Source organism: Bidens hawaiensis, unplaced genomic scaffold (assembly GCF_021521415.1).
Source record: "Bidens hawaiensis isolate Kalapana, Puna unplaced genomic scaffold, B.hawaiensis_p1.1 tig00025182_1, whole genome shotgun sequence".
In the NCBI taxonomy this organism is placed as follows: domain Eukaryota; kingdom Viridiplantae; phylum Streptophyta; class Magnoliopsida; order Asterales; family Asteraceae; genus Bidens; species Bidens hawaiensis.
The window spans coordinates 336,362-359,028 of NW_027494006.1; the positions used below are offsets into that span (position 1 = coordinate 336,362).

The window sequence follows — 22,667 nt, forward strand, 5'->3', positions numbered from 1 at the left end:
TTTATGTGCAATGTGCTCGCAAACGAGATTGACTTGTATTGTTAAAAGTATTTTTAAATTTGATTGTTGATTGCTTCAATGATGCTTGAAATAGCTTTGTTTTTGTTTGAAACTTTAAAAAAAGCTGTGCGGTTTTGCATGTATTCTGTCATGTGTGAATTCTTTAAAGAGTATGCTGTTGGTTACCTTAAAAAGAACAGGTTGGCATTTCACGATGTTGTAGGTAAGTATTGTGAATTCTTAAATCATAGATCAAACGCAACGCAAAATAATTGGTTTGGGTTAGCTAACATAACCCATTCACCAAACATGATCATTTTAATAAATGAGATAACCTACAGATGACTTAGTTTAACATGTTAATCTGTTTTAAGGGTTTTATTTTTAAATAGCACATTTGACTTTAGAGAGAGAAAATTGTTATAATATTATCTATAATATATATAAACGAAAACATAAAAATCTTGCGTGTACGTGTCGTCATGTGGTCGTTCCCCCTTTTTTTGGAGTCACCAAATTTTGCTTGATTTTTAAATAAAGGTTTCTCATGCATTTGACCCTAATTCATGGGTATGGGTTTTACCAAACCCAGATATTCCTTAAACGGGTTATAACATCTCCTTAAATTAAAAATTATTCTCACTAAATTATTAATGTAAAAATCCTATAAAATAGGATATATTAAAAATTAATACTAGAGGTGGCAATGTAAGTGGGTTGGGTTGGATTTGGGTGATGGGTCAGGATGGATTTTTAAAATAAAGGGTTAGGATTAGAGGTGGCAAACGGGTTGGGTTAGGTCGAAATGGGTCATGGGTCGAAACGGGTTAGGGTTGAAACGGCGTAGGGTTGAAACGGGTTAAGGTCAAAACGGGTCACTTAAAAAAGGGTTGTTTTGGTTCGGGTCGGAACGGGTTATGGTCAACAGGTTCGGGTTAGAATGGGTCAAGGTCGGATCGGGTCAAAACGGGTTTCGGGTCCGTTTTTTTTGGACCAACGAATCAACGCGTTTTCAACACGCTACAACTCGTTTTAACAAAAAAAGCTCGTTTAAGTGATTTTCCAGTTCGTTTCAGCACGTAACAGCTCGTTTTAGCGATTTTTCAGTTCGTTTCAGCACGTAACAGCTCGTTTAAGCGTTTTTTAAGTTCATTTCAGCACCTAACAGCTCGTTTAAGCGATTTTTAAGTTCGTTTCAGCACGTAACAACTCGTTTAAGCGATTATTAAGTCGTTTCAGCACGTAACAGCTCGTTTAAGCGATTTTTCATTTCGTTTCAGCACGTAACAGCTCGTTTAAGCGATTTTTCAGTTCGTTTCAGCAAGTAACAGCTCGTTTAAGCGATTTTTCATTTCGTTTCAGCACGTAACACCTCGTTTAAGCGATTTTTAAGTTCGTTTCAGCACGTAACACCTCGTTTAAGCGATTTTTAAGTTCGTTTCAGCACGTAACAGCTCGTTTAAGCGATTTTTCAGTTCGTTTCAGCACGTAACAGCTCGTTTAAGCGATTTTTAAGTTCGTTTCAGCAAGTAACAGCTCGTTTAAGCGATTTTTCAGTTCGTTTCAGCACGTAATGGCTCGTTTAAGCGATTTTCAGTTCGTTCAGCACCTAACAGCTCGTTTAAGCGATTTTCAGTTCGTTTCAGCACCTAACAGCTCATTTAAGATATTTTCAGTTCATTTCAGCACTTAACAACTCGTTTAAGCGAATTTTCAGTTCGTTTCAACACTTAACACCTTGTTTCAGCACGTATTTGCTTCGTTTTCGTTGACTTTTCAGTTTCGGTTAATTTTTCGGGGGTTTTTTTTTGTGTTGAACGAGGACAACGGATTAAACGTTTTAGTTTTTTTACTTTTTTTTGTTTTTGTTTGATATTTTAAGTTATGATTTCTTTATTGTTTTTTTGGAATATTTTTTTGAGGGTTTTTGTTAAGATCAAAACCCCTCAAAAAAAAATTCAAAAAAAACAATAAAAAAATCATAACTCAAAATATAAATAAAAAATGAAAAAAGTAAAAAAACTAAAATGTTTTCGCCATTGTCTTCGTTTATCAAAAAAAAAAAACCGACAAATTAACCGAAATAGAAAAGTCGACGAAAACGAAACAAAAACCAAAATCGACCCGTCCAGTGCGAAAACTCGAGTCGGCACGAAACCTGATCCGAGCCGAAACCTAAACCGATATCGTTTCAATCTAAAACCCGTTTCAACCCGAACATGCCACTTTTCCTTAAGACATTAACCCACATCAACCCATATAGTTAAATTTTCAACTCATTTTGACCCGAAAATAAGAATGTGAAATTTCAAATTGACCCATTTAATTAAAACATATGACCCAAATCAACCCATTTAAATTTTAAAACAACCCAAATTGACCCATTTGAATGAGTTTGGGTCAAGATTGCCACCTCTAGTTAGGATAGATATGGGTCAAGATGGATAAAGCTAACCCATCTTGACCCAAGTTAAGGTATACATATAAGGGTGGTAAACCGAACCCAAATGGATTGTTTTGGGTCAAAATGGATAAACTTTAAAAGTAAAATAGGTTAGGATGGATCATAAAAATTCTTCAAGTGGGTCGGGATGGGTTGGAAATATAAAAGTGAGTTTTATTTATAGATTAAATGGGTCAAAACAAAATACCCAGGTTATTCAAAATTTATCTAATTCAAAATACCCAAACTATCACATGCGAAACAAAACTCATCTGAAACCCAAAAGACGATCAAAACGAAACAAAAACCTCGAACCGACTAAAACGAAACTGAACAGAAATAGAAAAAACGACCAAAACGAAACACAAAAAACCGGAATGAAACCAAAAAACTGACCAAAACGAAACAAAAAAGCGAAATGCAACCGAAAAGCTAACCAAAACTAAACAAAAACACCGAATCGACCAAACCGAAACAAAACTGAATCGAAATAGAAAAACGACCAAAATGAAACAAAAAAACTGATATGAAACCGAAAAGTTGACCAAAACGAAACAAAAAAAAAAGCGAAATGCAAATGAAAAGTTACCAAAACAAAACAAAAACACCGAACCGACCTAAACGAAACAAAAAAACCGAAACGAAACTGAACTGTAATAGAAAAACGACTGAAACGAAACAAAAAAACCAAAACAAACTGAACCGGAATAGAAAAACGACAAAAAAGAAACAAAAAAAAGCGAAATGCAACTGAAAAGCTGACCAAAACAAAACAAAAACACCGAACCGACCAAAACGAAACAAAAAAACCGAAATGAAACTGAACAGAAATAGAAAAACGACCAAAACAAAACAAAAAAATCGAAACGAAACTGAACTGAAATAGAAAAACGATCAAAACGAAACAAAATTCCAAAACGAAACTGAACCGGAATAGAAAAACAACCAAAATGAAACAAAAAAAACGAAATGCAACTGAAAAGCTGACCAAAACAAAACAAAAACACTGAACATACCAAAACGAAACAAAAAACCGAAACGAAACTGAACTGAAATAAAAAAACGACTTAAACGAAACAAAAAAAAAACTGAACTGAAACTGAAAAACTGACCAAAAGGAAACATAAAAAACTAAATGCAATTTAAAAACCGGATCAAAACGAATCAAAAACACCGAACCGACTAAAACGAAACAAAAAAACTGAAACGAAACGAAACCGAAATAGAAAAACGACTAAAACGATAAAAAAAAACGATATGACACCGAAAAACTGACCAAAACGAAACAAAAAAAAGCGAAATGCAATCAAAAAGCTTACATCGAAACCAAAAAACTGAAACGTAACGGACTAAAATAAAATAAAATGAATCGAAACGAAACAAAAAAAAACTAAATGAAACCGAAAAAACTGACTAAAACAAAACAACATTGAAAGCGAAAAAACTGAGAAATCGAAACCGAAATCATTGAAACCGAGCAAATACCGAAACCGACCGAAATGAAAAAAAAAAACAAAACCGAACTGAAAAAAAAACTCGAAAAACTCAAACCTGAACCGGTACAAAACGAGTTTTTTTTTATTTTTTTTATTTTTTTTGAACGAGGATGACGTGGGAAACATTTTAGTTATTTTACATTTTGCATTTTTTATTTATATTTTGAGTTATTATTTTTTTAATAGCTTTTTGAATATTTTTTGAGGGGTTTTTAAAACCCTTTGTATATATATTTAATACCTTATTTATTTTAATATATATATATATATATATATATATTATTTAAATTAAAAAACCAATTTTATAGTAAATAAACGGGTCTTGGGTCTAATTAAATCATAAGTATATTATTAACTTTCATAAATATTATTTTTAATTAAAAAACCAATTTTATAGTAAAAAAAATAAACGCGTATTGGGTCTCATCAAAACCATATAGCTTTTAAATCATGTTATAACATCTCATTTATTTGTGAAATAATTTATCATCAAACCATATGTTTATAATTAACTTTCATACAATAAAAAAATATATATTCAAAAAATAAATAAATATTAGAACAAACAATATAAAACAACTACTGTAATACGGGAGATAAAAACTAGTTGATAGATATTTTGATTAGTACTTTTCATTCTAAGTATTCATTTCTAGAAGCGGTCTTAAATTTTCCTCTTGAAGTCTCCATCAACTTTTCAGTTTCATCAATAACATTATGCTTATCAGAAACAAATTAAACGACTAAACATAATTATGACCAATAACATTTCATTCACAGATTTGTTTTCCTTTTGTCATTCATGCTACGACTTTTGTTGTTTTTGAACTGCGTGTTCTTGTGATTGCATCACGCGTATTTTAATTTGTTGTGACTCCTCCTTGAGATAACTTCTCCAGTCATATCCATTTTGTTTTGTCCTTTATCTTTGTTGAGTGCCAAATATGGTAATGGTCTTCACAGCTCTTGTTTCTTTGTTGGTATGTTAATTTTGCGAGAACTAGGATTGATTTTACCATCCTTGACTTGTTCTTAGCTTGTGTTTCGGCTTGGATATGTTTTTAGCGTCGCATGGACTGAATCTGTTGAAGGGTTAAAAAATAAGAATCCAGAGAAAGAATGACTTAAGATTGATGTAAAGAAAATATAGATTTTAGTAGGTTTATACAGTTGCTGGGGATTTTTAAATTAATTAATGGCCCCATTTTTAACGATGTTATCGTTTTTTCACATTGGGATGGTGTTGAGAGCTAGTCTCCAATCAGTGAAATATAATGGTGGTGCCAACGGAACATACCCATATTGTGTACCTAACTATCGATTCTCCGATTATTTTCATTTGGCTCCTCTAACCCGACAAAATTTACAACCAAGCTTGTTGATTAAAAATTATAGATAAGGAAGCAAAAAATAACAAAAAAGATACCATATACAAAATCGTGAATTTGAGTTTGAGTTATTGGTTGATTAAATTGTTACTAAATTACTCAAGTTGAAACACGATACAAACTAATTTTAATTCACGACACAAACTAGGCAAGTTGAAACACGATACAAACCGATTTTAATTATGTCCGATACAAACACAACATGAATAAATATATGGTTAGAGTTCATCTATTCAACCCGTCAACCGGACATGATTGACACCCCTAGTAAAACCGATATTTTTTTTAATGAAATTTGGAAATAAAAAATCCAGCTTATTAAAAAATATATATGAATTGCATGTAAAATATAAATTACAAAAATGTTAAAAACTTAAAATTTATCTATGGGGGTGTTTGGGATTGCTTATTTTCACCAACTTATAACTTATAAACTTTTTTAGAAGTAATACGGTGTTTGGGATTGTTAGGGGAAATTTTTCTTAAGTTACACTTTTTAAACTTATTAACTTAATGAAAAGTTATAAAAAAATAAAATAAGTAATCACAAACACCCCCTATATATTAAAGGAAACCTAGGGTTGCACTATAACAATATACAATGAACTTTATGTTTGTGCAGTTTTAGTCCTTGTTGTTTGAGTTATACATGTTTTTGTCATTGCTGTTAATTTTACTATATATATGTGTTATTTTTAGCACCTTGATTTAGTCCGTGTCTGATTTAGCCACCCTACCTTTTTATGTCCTTTTGTATTTTTAACAAGATGGACGTGTTATGTTCTATCTCTAACGGGATGAACCCAAGTCATATCTTATCTCTTAACGAGTCAAACTCAGGTTATGTATTATCTCTAACGGGTTAATTGGGGTTACGTTTTATCTCGAACCAATACCGACCGAATTTCTTTTGCATACATCTTAGACACACGATAAGATAAGTGCATACGTTGCACAGCTTGGCGCAATGTGCCTGGGTCTACTAGTTTATATAATATTAATGGTTATACGAACACGTAATAATGTCACAAAGAGGAATCAATACGCTACAAAATAATTTACGTATGCGATTGTGACATTTCGAATAACCATAATTATTAAAAAAATTATCCTTTTGGCACATTTTCCAAGTGTTTTTTAGTATAATAAAGCAAGCAAAATCAAATTTGTGTAAAGTATACGATAACAGAATAAAGAAATAAAAGAAGTAATGACGTCGGGGTTAGCTTTAGGTTAGAAAGTGATTGAAAAATTGCAAAATGTGTGATTGTTTTTTAATTTTGAATATTTTATTCAATATAATAGTATGTTCCCATTCAAAATATGTTGAGAAGTGTTCCGACTATTATTGTCTACAAAGTACTAAATGCTAAAAAAAAAACAACGTTTTAGTTCCGACTATTTTGTATAAAAAATCCAAACCAATAGACCTGTCTATCGGACCGAATTAATTTCTCTGTCCCATCACCACTTTGATGAGGTGGTCATGGAGGATTTCCTAAGAGTTGTCTTCATGTATATGTCACGTGTTTTAAACAAAAGAGGAAATTTTGTCAATATCTCTTATAGAGCTAGGAGTGTTGGTTGTTCAAAAAAATAAAAATAAATTAAGACTTCCCCTGACAATTTGGAAAAAAAGACATTTGCAAAATAAAAAGTGACCATGTCTAGCGAAACCGGGAGAAAAACCAACATTCCAACAGAGTCGAGCAAGTTTCTTAATATTGTGTATTTTGTTTTCGATCAAAGGTCTGATCTTCCAATACATTTCTTACGATGGAAACATTTATAATCATCATTGGAGCTGACTTGAATAAAATTCAAGATGTTAATCATAGAAATATTGAACTGTATCGAAATTGACTCAAAATACAACTTGGTTTTTTTGATTGGCTAGAGATATTTATGTCTTACATATTTATGATGATAGGGGCATGAACATATAGGAATGGAATAGTATTTATTACATGGGTAAAGTCATTTACCTGGCAAAGAAAAAGAAGATTGCAAAAAAAAAAAAAATAGAAAAAAAAAGAAAACCAGAAATGAGGGACTTTAGAGGCATGGGCGGATCTATATGGTAAATGAGTGATTTTCCGGAACCATTCGAGTTTCAAAATAATAGTGTATTTATGTATAAAAAATATTATAGGAACCACCTTATAATTTAAGAAGAAACCACTCAATTTACATTACAAAATCTGGAAGTTGGTTTTGTAAACTTAAGGTCATGGGTTTGATTCCGGTTGTTAGACTATTTTTTTTTCTAATTTAGTTCTATGCCCTTATATCAATTTAGGGTTTTATAAAATACACGGTACACAACTATGCCGCATCTCCCCCCTCTTCAAACTCATGCTCAAGCTACCATACCATCGCCGTTCTCCGACCACCACCGTTGAAGAAGTAATGCAACGATTTTAAAAGACAAAAAAACTCATAGAGAACAACTATAAGTATTTTTTTTCTTAATTCTTAAAGACTATTGTATTTATATTATATTTTTTTAGTTTCTAATGACGGTGTCTATTTTATTATTTTATCGTATTTTTACTATGTAATGAACTTTGCCCGAACCGTCGAACCGACCCAACCTCAAACCGACCCAGAATTTTTGATAACCGACTCTGTGAAATTGAAGCATCTAAAAGTAGTGCACTACCTAAAAAAAATTTCTGAATCCGCCATTATTAGAGGTGGTTCTTATCGTACGACACAGCCGATCAAGGCTATTAAAACTAAGAACACAAGGTCGTGTAGGATTGAGACTTCATTGACTATACAAAAGTTCTAAAGGACCGAGTATCTAAGAAGAATATACAATAGGTAGTTAATAAAGAGTTCGTTGAAGGTTAACAAACTTGTATTGACAATTAAGTTGTTTTAAACAATAACTTTTTTTGAAAGGTTTTTTAAACAATAAAATACTTATAGTTGCTAGATTATGTTCACAAGAGCACACGAAATGACATATGTGATATCACCAGGGGAGTGCAAATCTCGGATGGCCCCATATGGGAACACCATCCTCTCAGATCCTAAGGTTTTTTTACCACAAAATTCATAGCATATTTCCGGTTTTCGAAGAATTGATAAGCAAATCAAACTCAAAATGGGGGATGTTGGGATAATTTTGGGGGCTTTTACATTTCATGCCTTCTTATTTTTAAATGACAAAACGCAAAGTTTAACAACTTGTGATTTTGTGCTTTTACACTTGAGCCATGATCTAGACCTGCTTACCATGTCAAATGATTCAATATATCTAATGAAAGTTTCATATTTTGTTTGGGCACACAGGTCAAGCCCTTGCTTGTTTATCGATGAAGCGGTACTATTATGTCACAACAAGACTTAGTAACACTGTAAACATATATAGAAGTAAATACATTATGACAAAAAAAGAAAGCGTCAAGTTTGTTAACATTGACTTGTTTCTTAATACACCCATAACCTCTACGAATATTGCAACCCTTAGTTGCTTATAAGTTATAATTCGATTAAAGCCGTCATTTTAATTAGAATTTCGACCGTGATTCAAATCTTCATTTCATTATATGGTGAGATTCTTTAACTTTTATCACTTTTGTGCCAATGTTTTGAATGAATGATGAAAGATGCATGATACTTTTAGTAATGAAAATGAAGTGTAGCACCAACATATATCATTGAGAGTCTTAATTACGTCAGCAATGAAGATATCATCAACATTGATTTATAACTTTTTGCATTTTTTGATGCCTAAATGGTCCATTAAGAGGCCAAATTAAGATATGTATGCAAGCCTATTCATTCTGAAAGCATTTAAGTCTGTGACATAAAATACGAGAACACCATACATTATATATATGTGACATTAAAATGATCTTCTAAATTCTCATATGCATATGATATAAGCAAACTATTTTATGAGAGAGGTAGAGGCTTATGTTTTTGGTTTAAAAAAAAAGTAAAACATTTTATATTTATTTCATTATATATGTATTTTATACGGATATGGATATGTGCCGAACGTTAGATTCTCTTTATTAACAAAAGTTAGATTCTCTTTATTGGCATTTCTTTTGTATTTGCTTTGTACTTAGTTGACTTAACGTTTATATGAGTTAAAAACAAAAACTTATTTTATGAAACCACTCTAATTTTGTTATTCTAAAACAAATTAGGTACGTGTAAATTAATCACAAACTAGTTTTTTTTTCCATGGGCGTTGCGTGGTGAATTTCGTTTTGTGTTACGTGTTAAGCATTATCAGTTTGGTTCGTAATAACACCGTCATGAAGTCGACACAAGGTATAACAACCGGAATAGACATTTCAATTAAAAACATAAAAATGAATCCTGATATCGGTTAAGATAACACTGATATAGTTTCATACAAATTGATAATTTAAATTTGAATTAGTCATGACGTCATTCAAGTCATTCAGTTTTTCAAAAACAACCAATTCAAACAATCGTCTTCATACGCACCCGTCTCCGGTTTCTCACGGCCCGCTTCTCTCCTCCATATTGATCAAACCAATCCTAACAACTCGCCACTTCCTCATATACGGCCAAGAACAAAACCGTTGCTTTGACACGATCACTTTATTTTTTATAAAGAAAAATATATATTTCCCAACAAGACATAAGGTCACATCACAGCTTTTTAAAAAAGACAAAACCCACATAGTTAAGGTACTGTATTTGAAAAATACAAATATCTTATCAATTATCTTTATCATCATCATCATTATCATCATGATGCATATATATATATATATATATATATTAATAATAAGATAAAAAGATTCCAAGCAAGTATCCAAACAAAACTTGGAAGTTTCACAAATCCAACAAAATAATAATTCTTATTTCTTAATATTAATATCCAAAGTCTTTGTTTTCAATCATTATTATTATTATTATTATTATTATTATTATTATTATTATTCATTCATCATTCATTCTGTTTGGATGGACGCCAAACCTATCATCTACCTCAATTTCCCCAATTTCCAAAACCCTAATTTCATCACTCAAACCCTAATTACTCGATCTCGTTAAACCATCATCATGTTCTCGTGGAACTTTGCTAAATCGGCAGAGGCTGTGTTCTCACGGTTAGCCGTGAAGAAGATTTGCAAGTTCTTATTGAAGAAGAAATTAGGGCAATTGCTTCTCGGTGATATTGATCTCGATCAGCTTGATGTTCAACTTAGTAACGGCACCATTCAGCTCTCTGATTTGGCCATTAATGTTGATTTTATTAATCACAAGGTTTGTGTTTTTGTCATTGTTGAATTAGGGTTTCGTAAGTTAATTTTAGTTTTAAAATCTGATTGTGATTTGTTGTGGTAATTTAGGTTATGAATCTCAATTTTGAATGAATTGGTCATAGTTAAACACTATGCAGTTAATTTAGGTTATCTCGGTGGGATATCATGCAGAATTTATATATAGCAATTTAACACTAACAATTCAGTAAATCTCCTACCATTAACAAGTTAACCTTTTGCAACACTTAACTATTGTAGCAAGTAGGAACTGATTAAGACTTAAAACACTAACATTAAACACTAAAAAATGACAATTAAGACTTAAAAAACTGTTATCGGGAAAATCGGTGATATATTGGTCAGATATCGGGCCAAATTTTGCTGATAATATCGTGACCAATATTCTGCTAGAGGTCCGATAACCGCTATATCATTACTTTAGCACCAATATCGACTGCATAGGAACAGTAGAGTCCGGTTGTCATGAATTTAAGCCAATCTGCTATGGCAATTTAGGTTATGAACTTCAATCTTGTATAAATTAATCATAGTTTAACATTAGAATCCATTTGTGATATGAAATTGACCCAATTTTAGGCCTGTCAATTGGGCACCTCTTTAAGACACGTTTAAACCTGTTATTTTTCTGTGTGTTTTTATTTTTATTTTTTAAAATAATGAAATTAGTAGGCTAGGTTCTATCAAGTAGTTAAACGAGTCGTATTCATGTTTGATACTTGTGTTAAGTGTGCCGTCTCTAACCTGTTTAACACGATTAGACCTGTTTTCCAGCCCTATGGGCTAATTTGATATGGTAATTTAGGTTATGAACTTTAGTTTTGAATAAATTGAGCATGGTTAAACAATAGAATTTGATTGTGTCATGAAATTGACCTGATATGTTATGGTTGTTTAGGTTATGATTATGAACTTTTATAATTTGATATGGTAATTTAGGTTATGAACTTTAGTTTTGAATAAATTGAGCATGGTTAAACAATAAAGTTTGATTGTGTCATGAAATTGACCTGATATGTTATGGTTATTTAGGTTATTATTATGAACTTTAATGTTGAATGTAAAGTAGTTTTTAAGTTGATAATACTTATAGAGATTAGAGTATGCAGCATTTGATGCATTTACAATTGTGTTTTCAGTTTGGTGAATCATCTATTTTGGTTGTGAAAGAAGGATCTATTGGAGCCCTAACTGTTAAGCTTCCATGGAAGAATAGAAATTGTGAGATTGAGTTGGATGAACTTGAGATTGTGGTCGGCCCGGGCCAGAAAAGAGATTCACATATTGTGAATGAAGCCTCTACGTCGGGTCAAGATGAGTTTGTGACACCTGGACATGAAGCGGTTAACAGTAGTATGACAACTAGTTCTGTTGATATTCATGAAGGTGTTAAAACTATTGCTAAAATGGTTAAATGGTTGCTTACAAGCTTTCATGTCAAAGTTAGAAAACTAATCGTTGCCCTAGATCTGCCTGAAGAACCGGACGGAAAACGGTGTTCAACAACTTTGGTTTTGAGGTTTGGTGAGGTGGAATGCGGGACCGGGGTTTCTGATGATGTTGACTCGAAAAGTCAGCAGACGGTTGACGGGTTTCTCGGGTTAAGTCGGCTTACAAACTTTGTGAAATTCGATGCGGCGACACTTGAGTTTATTCGACCGGACGGTAATGCAACGACACCTATCATTACAGGGCAAAAAGGTGGAGTTTCAGGGACAATTAAACTTAGCATACCATGGAAGAACGGTTCTCTAGATATCAGAAAACTGGATGCTGATGTGAATATTGATCCTTTAGAGTTAAGATTACAACCGAGTTCCATGAAAAGTGTGATGCATTTCTTGAATGTTTTTGAGGAACTTGATGAAGATCGCAAGAGTTTTATGCATAGCAAACCAATGGAATCTATATACCACAGTGTCTCATCATCTCATGGTTCATTTGAGTTTTCTTCTCAAAAACCAGATTCATGTTCTCCCACTGAAAAAGATTCCGTTTTTAACGCGTTGCTACAAAGCTCACATTTAATATCCGACTGGATGACATCACCTGTCACCCCTGACCAAGAACAAAAAAATGAAGAATCAGAATTTGGGGCCAGGTATATATACTCTCAATGCTTTTATATATTTGTATAATTGATGTCAGTTTTGCTAAGTTGTAGTTGGTCCCGTCTATTACAGTGTGGATCAATTTTTTGAATGTTTTGATGAATTGAGAAGTTCACAATCTGCATTGGGGAATAGTGGGATGTGGAACTGGACATGTTCGGTTTTCAGTGCAATAACTGCTGCATCAAATCTTGCTTCTGGGTCGCTATATATTGGTACGTGCCTTGCAGTTTTTGTGATATCTTTAGAAATTTTAAACATTAATTTATTCCGTACTTTTTTCTAATCGTGATGCAGAACAGAAACATGTTGAAACCAGTCTCAAAGCAAGGATCACACAGATTATGATTCTGTTTTCATTTGTGGATGACGATGAGAAGAAAGATGTTCATTATATAAACGCAGATATCAATGACATGCAGCTTGTGTTGCAGGTAATGAATTTTATTTTCAAATCAAGTTTTTCTTTAAACTTTGCAAAGGTTCAATCTTTATGCCCATACTAAGTTCCTAATTTGATAAGGTCAACAGGTCTGTCCTCAAGAGTCGAGCTTTGAAGCAACAGTCAACAATCTTGAAGTTTCTGATTGTTTTGGTACTCACAGTCTGCAATTTCAAATGATAAAAAACAAACAAGATGAAGTTGAACGTGCTTGTCCTCCTTTAGGCTTCTTAAACAATCACACGGTGCATTCTAGCACCCATCCGAGAGAAGGAAGAAGTATTTATAGGAGCGACGTGGCGAAGGTTTTGTTGCTCAAATTTTCTTCCGTCACGCGGTTCCGATATATCTCGCCTTCGGTTTCCCAAGATATTAAACCCAGGCCAAAATCGTTTTCACTAAATCTTCCACCACTCATTTTTTGGGTCAATTTTCAACTTATAAGCACGGCTTTGGATTTTTTTAAAGAAATTGAAAATTCGGTTAAAAGATATGGCAAAAAGGACCTCTCTATATCTCCTGATGGCAGTTTAAAAGGTTCACCTAAAGAAACAATAAGAGGCAACATTTCACTTATGGATGCAAGACTCGTGTTATGTTTCCCGTGTGAAAAGATTGAATGTTATGGAAGTTACAAAAATTACTTATCTTGGAATAAGTTTATTGTCATTGATCTTTTGTCTCCTGCGGGTATAAAAGATAGAAAACCTCGATCAAGAGACCGATTTCGTGTGACGGTTTCAAGTTCTTTGCATATAAACGTGGGAAATGTTTTGGTTTACCTTGTTTCATCAAATACTAAGTATAAATTTCAAGCCGAAAGGGTTTTAACCGTGTTTGATAAAACTGGTCATCCTTCTGTTATCAGTATGATTTGGCAAGACAATGCTGTTACAGGCCCATGGATCACAAAGCGGGCCAAGGTTGTTGCTAGTTCAGACGGTACTACTAGCAGGAATAATAGATCCAAAGGAAAAAGCCATGGGTTTGCGTTTGTAACTACCACTAAAGATATGGAAGAAGTTAATTACCGAACACGTGAAGAATTAGTTTCCAGCTCTTCTTTTATTTTTCATGTGAATCTTGCACCCGTCACTATCAATCTGGACCATTCATTATATCAAACTTTGCATGACCATTTACACCAAGTCACTAATTGGTTATCATGTATATTACCAGATCCGGTTGTAACTACCGAAAATCAGTTATCTCAATCGTCAGTTATCGTGGAATGCGATCTTGTTGAGGTTTGTGTTAGTGTATCACCAGTGGAGAATATTAAGGGATCAATTCAGAACGAGCTTCCGGGATCTTGGTGCAGTTTAAGGTTAAAAGTTGTAAAATTTGACTTGCTGACTGTATCAAATACAGGTGGAATATCGGGTGCTAACTTTCTTTGGGTGGCCCACGGTGAGGGTGATCTGTGGGGGTCCACCACAGGAGTTCCTGGTAAGCAGTTTCTTCTTATCTCTTGTGACAAGTCGAATCGGGGACGTGGGAACGGTGACGGATCAAATATATCGTCTTCTCGGTTTCCAGGGTCCGACATCATACACATGTGGGACCCAGACAAGCTTGCGAGTAAAATATCTGTATATATAAAGTGTGCTACTATTGTTGCGGTTGGGTGTCGTTTGGATTGGTTCGGCACCATCATATCGTTTTTTAGTCTTGAAGGTGACGGTTCTAAGAATGAAGATTCTAGAAGTTCTGGGTCTTCTTCATTCGTTCTTAATTTGATCGATATTGGCTTGAGTTATGAACCGTACTCGAGTCACAACAATTCTTTTCAAGAACCGTGCGTTGGTGCTCTTTTAGCAGCATCAAGTTTGAAACTTTTAAACGTGTTTGAGATGGATTATGAAGTCAAAGCTCACGATCTGGGTTTGCTGCTTTGTGAAGAGTCGGGGGTCAAGAATCTTAATGGGTTGTACAACGAGCAAACTCTTAGAAATAACGGGTATGTGAAAGTGGCGGAAGGATTGCACGTTGAAGCGGTTTTAAGAACTGATTGTAAGAACGGGTGTGAATGGGAATTAGAATGTTCCGATTCTCACATTGTTCTAGAAACTTGTCAAGATTCCACGTTCGGACTCGGTCGTCTTGCAGCTCAAATCCAGCAGATTTTTGCTCCCGATGTTGAAGAGTCAATTGTGCATTTGCAGACTCGGTGGGACAATTATAAGCTGGCGTTAAGTAAACATTCCACGTCATCAAGTTCCGACACAAATCAAGAAGTGTTTACAGTCAACTTAATGGATGAAATATGTGAAGAAACATTTAACTTGTCACACAAGTCATCTGCTAAAGTGTCGGTTCCTGTCTCAGGACCGGGTAATATAGAAACCTTGTTTTCACATGCAATATTTCCAGAGTTAATAGATGGGTATTTCTTATCTGACTCCTGCCCGTCACTGAGTGCCAAGTCAGCAACTGTTAAGGACCCCGAGGCTCAAACTGGAAGTGGATGGTATGGTGATTCACTGCTGAACATTGTTGAGGATCATGTTTTAGGTATTTGTGAAAAAACCAGTTCCAAACTTATTGGAACCCAAGATTCTGTTTCACAAACTGGGAATGCAAAAGTTAAGGGTCTTGTCGTTTTAAAGAATATTGATGTAAGGTGGACACTTTATGCGGGTTCTGACTGGGAATATACGAGGGATAAAGCAGTTTGTTTAGAGTTTGCATTGTCTAAATTAGGTCTCCGATGCAATATCTTTCCTGACGGTGAAATATGTGTTTCCAAGATGTCGCTTTCGGTTCAAGATTTTTCTCTTAATGACGTCAGCAAAGGTGCACCCTGGGTACAGGTCAGCAAGATTCTAGAATCAAGATTATCGATCGTCGTGCATTTTGTTTTTTGTATAAGTGCTTTTTATTTACTTTTTAATGTTTTTTCAGATTTTTGGTTGTTATCAATCGAAAGATCGGCCACGAGAATCACGTTCTAGAGCGTTGAAACTAGATTTAGAATCTGTTAGACCGCATCCTTCAACCCCTCTTGAGGAATATCGGTAAGTTTAGATTTATAATAACTTTTTAAATTTCCTTTTGTTTTTTAATTTTTATTTAAATGTATCGAGTGTTTTCAGGTTACAAATTGCAGTGCTTCCGATGCGTTTGCATCTTCATCAAAGCCACCTTGAATTCCTAATCAGTTTCTTTGGAGGAAAAAACTTATCATCTGATCATCCTCAAGATATACCTGAAACCGATATATCCGCAGAGGCGCTACTTCCATTTTTTCAGGCAAGTTACATTTAATTATTTATACATACGTGTTTATCTTTTATTATTAATGTGCTCATTTGCTCAAACTTGGTTGTATTATTGTTTCAGAAGCTTAGCATATCACCTGTTGTCATTCGGGTTGACTACATTCCTTCTCATGTTGACTTAGTTGCGTTAGGCCATGGGAAGTTTGTGGAACTTGTTAATATATTTCAATGGAAGGTAATAGTAATATTCTTGATTTCAAGGTAATAGTAAAACTCGATAATATAAAACTAAACAAGCTACCCGTTATTTACTTCTTCAGGGAGTAGAGTTAAAACTGAAACATGTCGAATCCGTTGGTGTTTACGGTTGGAGCAGTGTGTGCGAGACAATTATTGGTGAGTGGTTGGAAGATATTTCTCAAAATCAGGTATTAGACTTATTATATAATCATCATATCTATAGGGGTATCCGCATGAAATGTTATTTTCTATATATATAATATATGGTTGTATTGTTTACAGATTCATAAACTGTTGAAAGGCCTTCCGCCAATTAGGTCACTGGTTGCTGTCGGTTCTAGTGCTGCAAAGTTAGTTTCTTTACCCGTGAAAAACTATAAGAAAGATCGCAGAATAGTCAAGGGGATACAAAGGGGTATGCAATAAATATATAAAATGGCCATTGTTTCCATTTTCTTTTTTTCTTTTCCTTCTTTTTTTTTGTAATATATGTTGATTTGTTTTATGTTAAATCATCAAAATTTGAGCAGGTACAATTGCATTTTTGAGGAGTGTATCACTTGAGGCTATTGGACTTGGAGCACATTTGGCAGCCGGGGCCCATGCTATCCTTGTCCAGGCAGAGGACATAGTTTCAACTAGTCCCCCGTCCTCACCTATACATACACGAGTAAATACTAATAATGCAAGATCCAGTCAGCCTAAAGATGCTCGTCAAGGAATACAACAGGTAATCGGTCAACAACACAAACACACACATATATATGGATAGGTTCAATACAAAACAGTAAATTATTGCGAGAACCAAAAGAAAAAAATTAAATTCTTCAATTTTTTTATCAATGGTTCACGTATTTTAATTTTTTTACTTCTTACATACAAATCGCTAAACTAATTTTTAATATGTTTTTGTTCATTTTAAAATTCTTACGTATCAAATATGTATATGTATCTATATACGTGTATGTGTATACAGACACATTATATGTATGTATAAGTCGATTATGACATGATTTACTTGATGACAGGCTTTAGAGACCATGGGTGACGGTATAGGAAAGTCGGCTGCTGCTTTAGTCCAAGCACCTCTGAAAAAGTATCAACGTGGGGCAAGTGTAGGTTCGGCTTTGTGCACTGTTGTTCAGGCAGCTCCTGGAGCCGCCATAGCTCCTGCTTCAGCTGCTGCACGTGCGGTTCACTCGGCTCTTCTTGGTGCTAGAAACAGGTCGGTTTCTCTCTTTATGTTGATATAATTAAGCTCATGACAGTAAATAAATTTATCGGAGATTTATTTTTTACAGTCTTGATCCGGAGCACAAGAAAGATTCAATGGATAAATATCTAGGGACGACTCAGGCTGAGAGACGTTAATATGCATACAATAGGTTATATTAAAGTGTGAAACTAACAAGCTAGCTAACTTGTTTAGCAAGAAACAAGATGAATGATGGGCACTCGAAGGGAATGACAAGTGGTAATTTTGGTATTGGTTAAATTGGATTGATGACTCCCTGGAAAGGCTAGCTATTGTGCAGATTATCCCTGTCACAGGTCATTGGAATGGTTTGTTTATGATTGTTATTGAGGCCAGGGTAGGCCAGCTTCATATTCTGATGGAGTTTTTGTAGATATTATTATCTATTTGCATCTCTTGAATTCTCAAGTTGTATAAAGTTCCACATTATTTTTTGTACATAATTTATAAACCGAACTGTTATAAAGCTAGATAATTACTGTTGACCGTAAGTTTGGCAGCATAGACTCATCGTGTTGGGTTACATGTTAAAACAGGTCTGATTAAAACAGGTTAGATGCTGATGGTATAGAAGTTGGTTTATCCTCTATATGGGTTGTTGGGTTAAGGTTTTGTGACTTTGTCCACAGAAACGGGTCAGTTTGGACAAACTTAAACAACCTGGCATTCTTTTTCAACGTTTAGGCATTAGTTGAAGAACTAGTATTTTTATCCCGCACTTCGCAGCGGGTTAACATTCGATAAACTAATTGGCCTACCTACGCCTACGCGTTGCGTAGGAAGACATTTCATTAGGTTTTTTACTTCCTTTTCCTCTATTAGTTTATCTTCAATTAGTTGTAAAAGAGATCACTAATAATTTGATTTTTATAAAACTCAACGTAGTTTTTATTTTTTTTTTGTGTTTAAATACTGAATTCATTGATGAATTAGACTATCAAATACATATACATAACTCTAAAATAAGTAATAATCTATCTATACTATATAATAAATAAAACTTACTAAATAACACATGTCATTATCAAATTGATCCTTATAAAATTTTTTCCTTTTCTTTCTCATATTAAATACCTTTGAGAATTCTCTTTTTCATTAATAATTTGTATTTCATTTTTTTTACTTTTTAATATTTCATTTACTCTTTTTAATAATTCTTTGCTATTAGTAATTTTGTATTTCATTTTTTTTACTTTTTGATCTTTCATTTTCTCTTTTTAATGATTCTGTCCTTTTTTTTGAACGACCAACTAAGTAACGTCGGGTACTCCGTACGCGGCCCCCATTGGCCAAAGGTAGCCCGAGCCGGCCACTATTCTGGACGGACGAAGCCTCTAGCGGTCCACCCTATTGAGGGATTCACCGATAAAACCTGACCCCACACCCGCCTAATGGCACGACAGCGAGGAGCCGGTAAAACCGGGTGAGATCAGGACTCGAACCCTGGCAAGCCAGAGTCATCCCTCATATCTCCCATATAAATTGGTGATAGTGAGGTTTGAACCCCCTACACTAGTAAGTGAGTGCTCTACCATTGAGCCACATCCAATTTATACAATTAAATACCAACATAAATATGTTTTTTTGTTTTATATAATTTATTATATTAGTTATTAATATTAGGTTTATATAAGTAATCAATTTTCACGTTGATATTGAATAATAATTTCAAAATTTAAGGTTTTAAATATATTATAGTAATTAAGGTTTTATAAGAAATGATATTATTGGATGAAGAGGCAAGATTAATTTTAAAATTAAATTTCAATAAACTTTTACTTATTAAATATATAAGATTATTTACTAAATTACAAGTCTTTTTCTTTCAAACCCTGAAAAGACAAATTCACTATTGATGTATTCTTATTGTTTATATTAACTTAAACGGGCGGGTTTCTTTAACCGGTCAAAATATCAAACATTGTTCAAGTCAAAACAGTTTATGATTAAAATGAGGGTCGGTCCACGGGTTGGTTTAAAAAAGTAGCCATTTACAACTTCTTTTTTAGTTAGCTATTTAATCAACTCATCATTTATGTTAAGTTCATATATATTCTTAAAATCCACAAAAATATAAACACTAGACTACATGTTTTTGGTTTTTCAGGTGGATAAAACAACTTATATTTGAAATACACATGTTAGACATTAGCACACTATTAATCATATAATAAATTGACTTTGTATATTCTTCTATCATTATAGTTTTCTTTAGTGAGCGAGTTATACTTGCACCGAAAAATGAGGTCGCTCACGAAACTAGCAACCTTTTCCTATCCATGTTCTATCAGTCATAAAATGATACGTTACAAGAAAGTATTAGTTTCCTGATGTTTTAAATGACCTTAAAATCAAAGGTTGTCAAGTTATAGATTAGTCCTAAAAGCCGACGTTGAAGTAATGTTGCTTAAAATATTAACTAGAAAATTGGTATATGCAATGATACTAAACTATATGTGAAAATACAATATGATAACCGTGTTGTAGAAGCCGAAATCATATCCGAAAGTAATATTGGAACTCACATTTTTTTTGTTAAAAAAAATCTTATACCTTTAGATAAAATGGTTAATTTCAAAACATGAAATTTTCACTTTATTTTTGTTTTGCATTAAAGATTAATAAAATCTAAGGTCAATCATTATAGATGGTTAGTTTGTTTTTAAGACAATTTATTTTAACTCATGAAAGTTGTGTATTGCATTATTTAGAGTTATAAACAGAAACAATGTGAAAATACTAAATTTTTATTTACAAAATAAAGTTACAAATAAAACTACAAGTATTGTGTACAAAGATATATTAAGAGATTTATAAATTTCTAACTTCTTTTTATATCCTACCATATAATAAATCTTTATATCTTTTGAACATATTTTTTGTTTTTTAAATTTTGTTATTATTAAAATAAATTTATTTATTCTAACCCGTGTGCTACACGGGTAACTAAGCTAGTGCATTAAATATTTAAATAAAAGTAAGAACAAACAAAACATTCTATATATTAAAGAACTTAAAGAAACACAAATTACAACTAAGGTGCTTGAAAATTGTAAATCTATCATGTGAGAAAACATATTAGTATTTTTAAAACTTTATATGATACCTATCTACTTTGTTGCTTCTTATTTTTGTATGTGAGGCGTCTCATTACTCTCATACCACCAACCGGTACTACTCAACCTGAAGTAAACGAAAAGGTGTTCTCGTGTGGCAGCCGTACACTTTGCCTTGTTCCTTCTCAATCCGTGCTTGTTTTGTTGCTTCTCCCCGCTTTTAATTGATATATTGCGGTATCAAAGGCTAGCTACGTGGGGATGTGCCCCCTTGGTCTTTCTTCCACACCATCCAATATGTTAACAATTTAGTGCCGCCAACATTTGTCTTTTTATTAAGACCAATTTTATTAAATAAAATCAAAAGGACCATTTACAAGAAGCAAGGATCCCCAAGTACAAAGAAAGCAAAATAGACAAACACCAAACAACTTATACAAGAAAACTACAAAGGTAAGTTCATGAAATTGAAACGACATCACTTTTTTCACTCTAGACCCAGTCTCTTATCTCGGTTACTTACCCAAATGAATGACATGGCCTTAATGTCATTTATTAATTTCGCTATGGAGAATGCGTTATTATTGAATAGCATATTGTTTCTCGTTAACCATATCAACCAACAAGTAATCACTTGAATCGTCTCGCGTTTCATCTTATTCCCCTTGTTTGTGGTTGCCAAAATTTGGCTAATCTTATTTAAAAAAAGCCAAACACGACATGATTGAAAGAAATACCAGAGTAATCAAACCCGAACAAAATAAAATATAAGATAAATTTGAAACTCGGAGCTACCATACCCGACCCGTGAACAGTGAACCCCATATTAATCCATCTCTCACCTCATTTCACACATATTATTAATTATTAGGGTTTAACACCACAAACCTCAACAATGGCTTCTCTAATGGCGATTCGCAGAGCCACTTCTTCTTCATGCAAGGTACGATCTTTACACTCTTCCATCTTCACCCGTAACAGTCTCAAATCATTCTCCACATCAGCCGCATCAAACCACTTCAATTCACACCCACACCCCACAACCTCAATCAAACACTAATAATCAATGGAACCCACAACCCAATTGGAATAATAATCCGAATCAAGGATACCCAGTTCGCCAAAATTACCCACCAAATGTTCCCAACCAAAACCCTAATCAAAGCCCCAATTTTTACTCACAAAATCAGTACCAAAACCCTAACCCTAATTACCGTCAAACTCAAAATTATCCACCACCACCACCACCACCACCATCACCACAAAGCCCTAGTCCTAGTGTCAAGAAAGTTGATTTGTTGAGTGTGTGTAAAGAGGGAAAGCTCAAGGAAGCTATTGAGTTACTGGGTCAAGGTGAACTTGCAGATGCTGAATGTTTTCATGTTTTGTTTGGGTTATGTGGGAAATTGAAGAAGCTTGAGGAGGCTAAGAAGGTGCATGATTATTTTCTGAGGTCGAGTTATCGAGGGGATGTGCAGTTGAATCATAAAGTGATTGATATGTATAGTAAATGTGGGAGTATGGTGGATGCACGCCGGGTGTTCGATCATATGTCTGAGAGAAATATGGATTCTTGGCATTGTATTATTAACGGGTATGCTGGGAACGGGTTAGGGGATGACGGGTTGGAGATGTATGAGCAGATGAGGAATGTCGGGCTACAGCCGAATGAAGAGACTTTTCTTGCGGTTTTGGATTCTTGTGCTGGTGCGGATGCTATTGAAGAGGCGTTTTTG

At 33.8% G+C, this 22,667-nt stretch overlaps 2 protein-coding genes across 3 annotated transcripts; both read left to right on the plus strand.

The window, feature by feature from the left end:
• The first annotated feature begins 10,258 nt into the window (after positions 1–10,258).
• Positions 10,259–18,521, plus strand: LOC143571019 (autophagy-related protein 2-like). 2 transcript variants are annotated; one of them, XM_077056534.1, is made up of 13 exons: positions 10,259–10,589; positions 11,746–12,707; positions 12,790–12,932; positions 13,015–13,151; positions 13,249–15,972; positions 16,064–16,176; positions 16,255–16,411; positions 16,502–16,615; positions 16,701–16,808; positions 16,903–17,035; positions 17,151–17,350; positions 17,649–17,845; positions 17,922–18,521. In XM_077056534.1, exons 1-13 carry the CDS (start codon positions 10,386–10,388, stop codon positions 17,989–17,991), a joined length of 5,262 nt encoding a protein of 1,753 aa, XP_076912649.1. In that variant the 5' UTR covers positions 10,259–10,385; the 3' UTR covers positions 17,992–18,521. The 2 variants fall into 2 exon arrangements, with proteins under 2 accessions (XP_076912649.1, XP_076912648.1); XM_077056533.1 differs by lacking the exons at positions 16,701–16,808; positions 16,903–17,035; positions 17,151–17,350; positions 17,649–17,845; positions 17,922–18,521 and having other exon boundaries at positions 16,255–16,415; positions 16,505–16,615.
• Positions 18,522–21,757: 3,236 nt separating this feature from the next.
• On the plus strand, positions 21,758–22,664 carry LOC143571023 (pentatricopeptide repeat-containing protein At2g15690, mitochondrial-like; the record flags this gene model as incomplete). The annotated part of the gene is made up of 2 exons (XM_077056537.1): positions 21,758–21,945; positions 21,989–22,664. Coding segments are annotated over exons 1-2 (795 nt in total), but the record flags the coding sequence as incomplete, so codon positions are not given.
• Between the last annotated feature and the right edge of the window lie 3 nt (positions 22,665–22,667).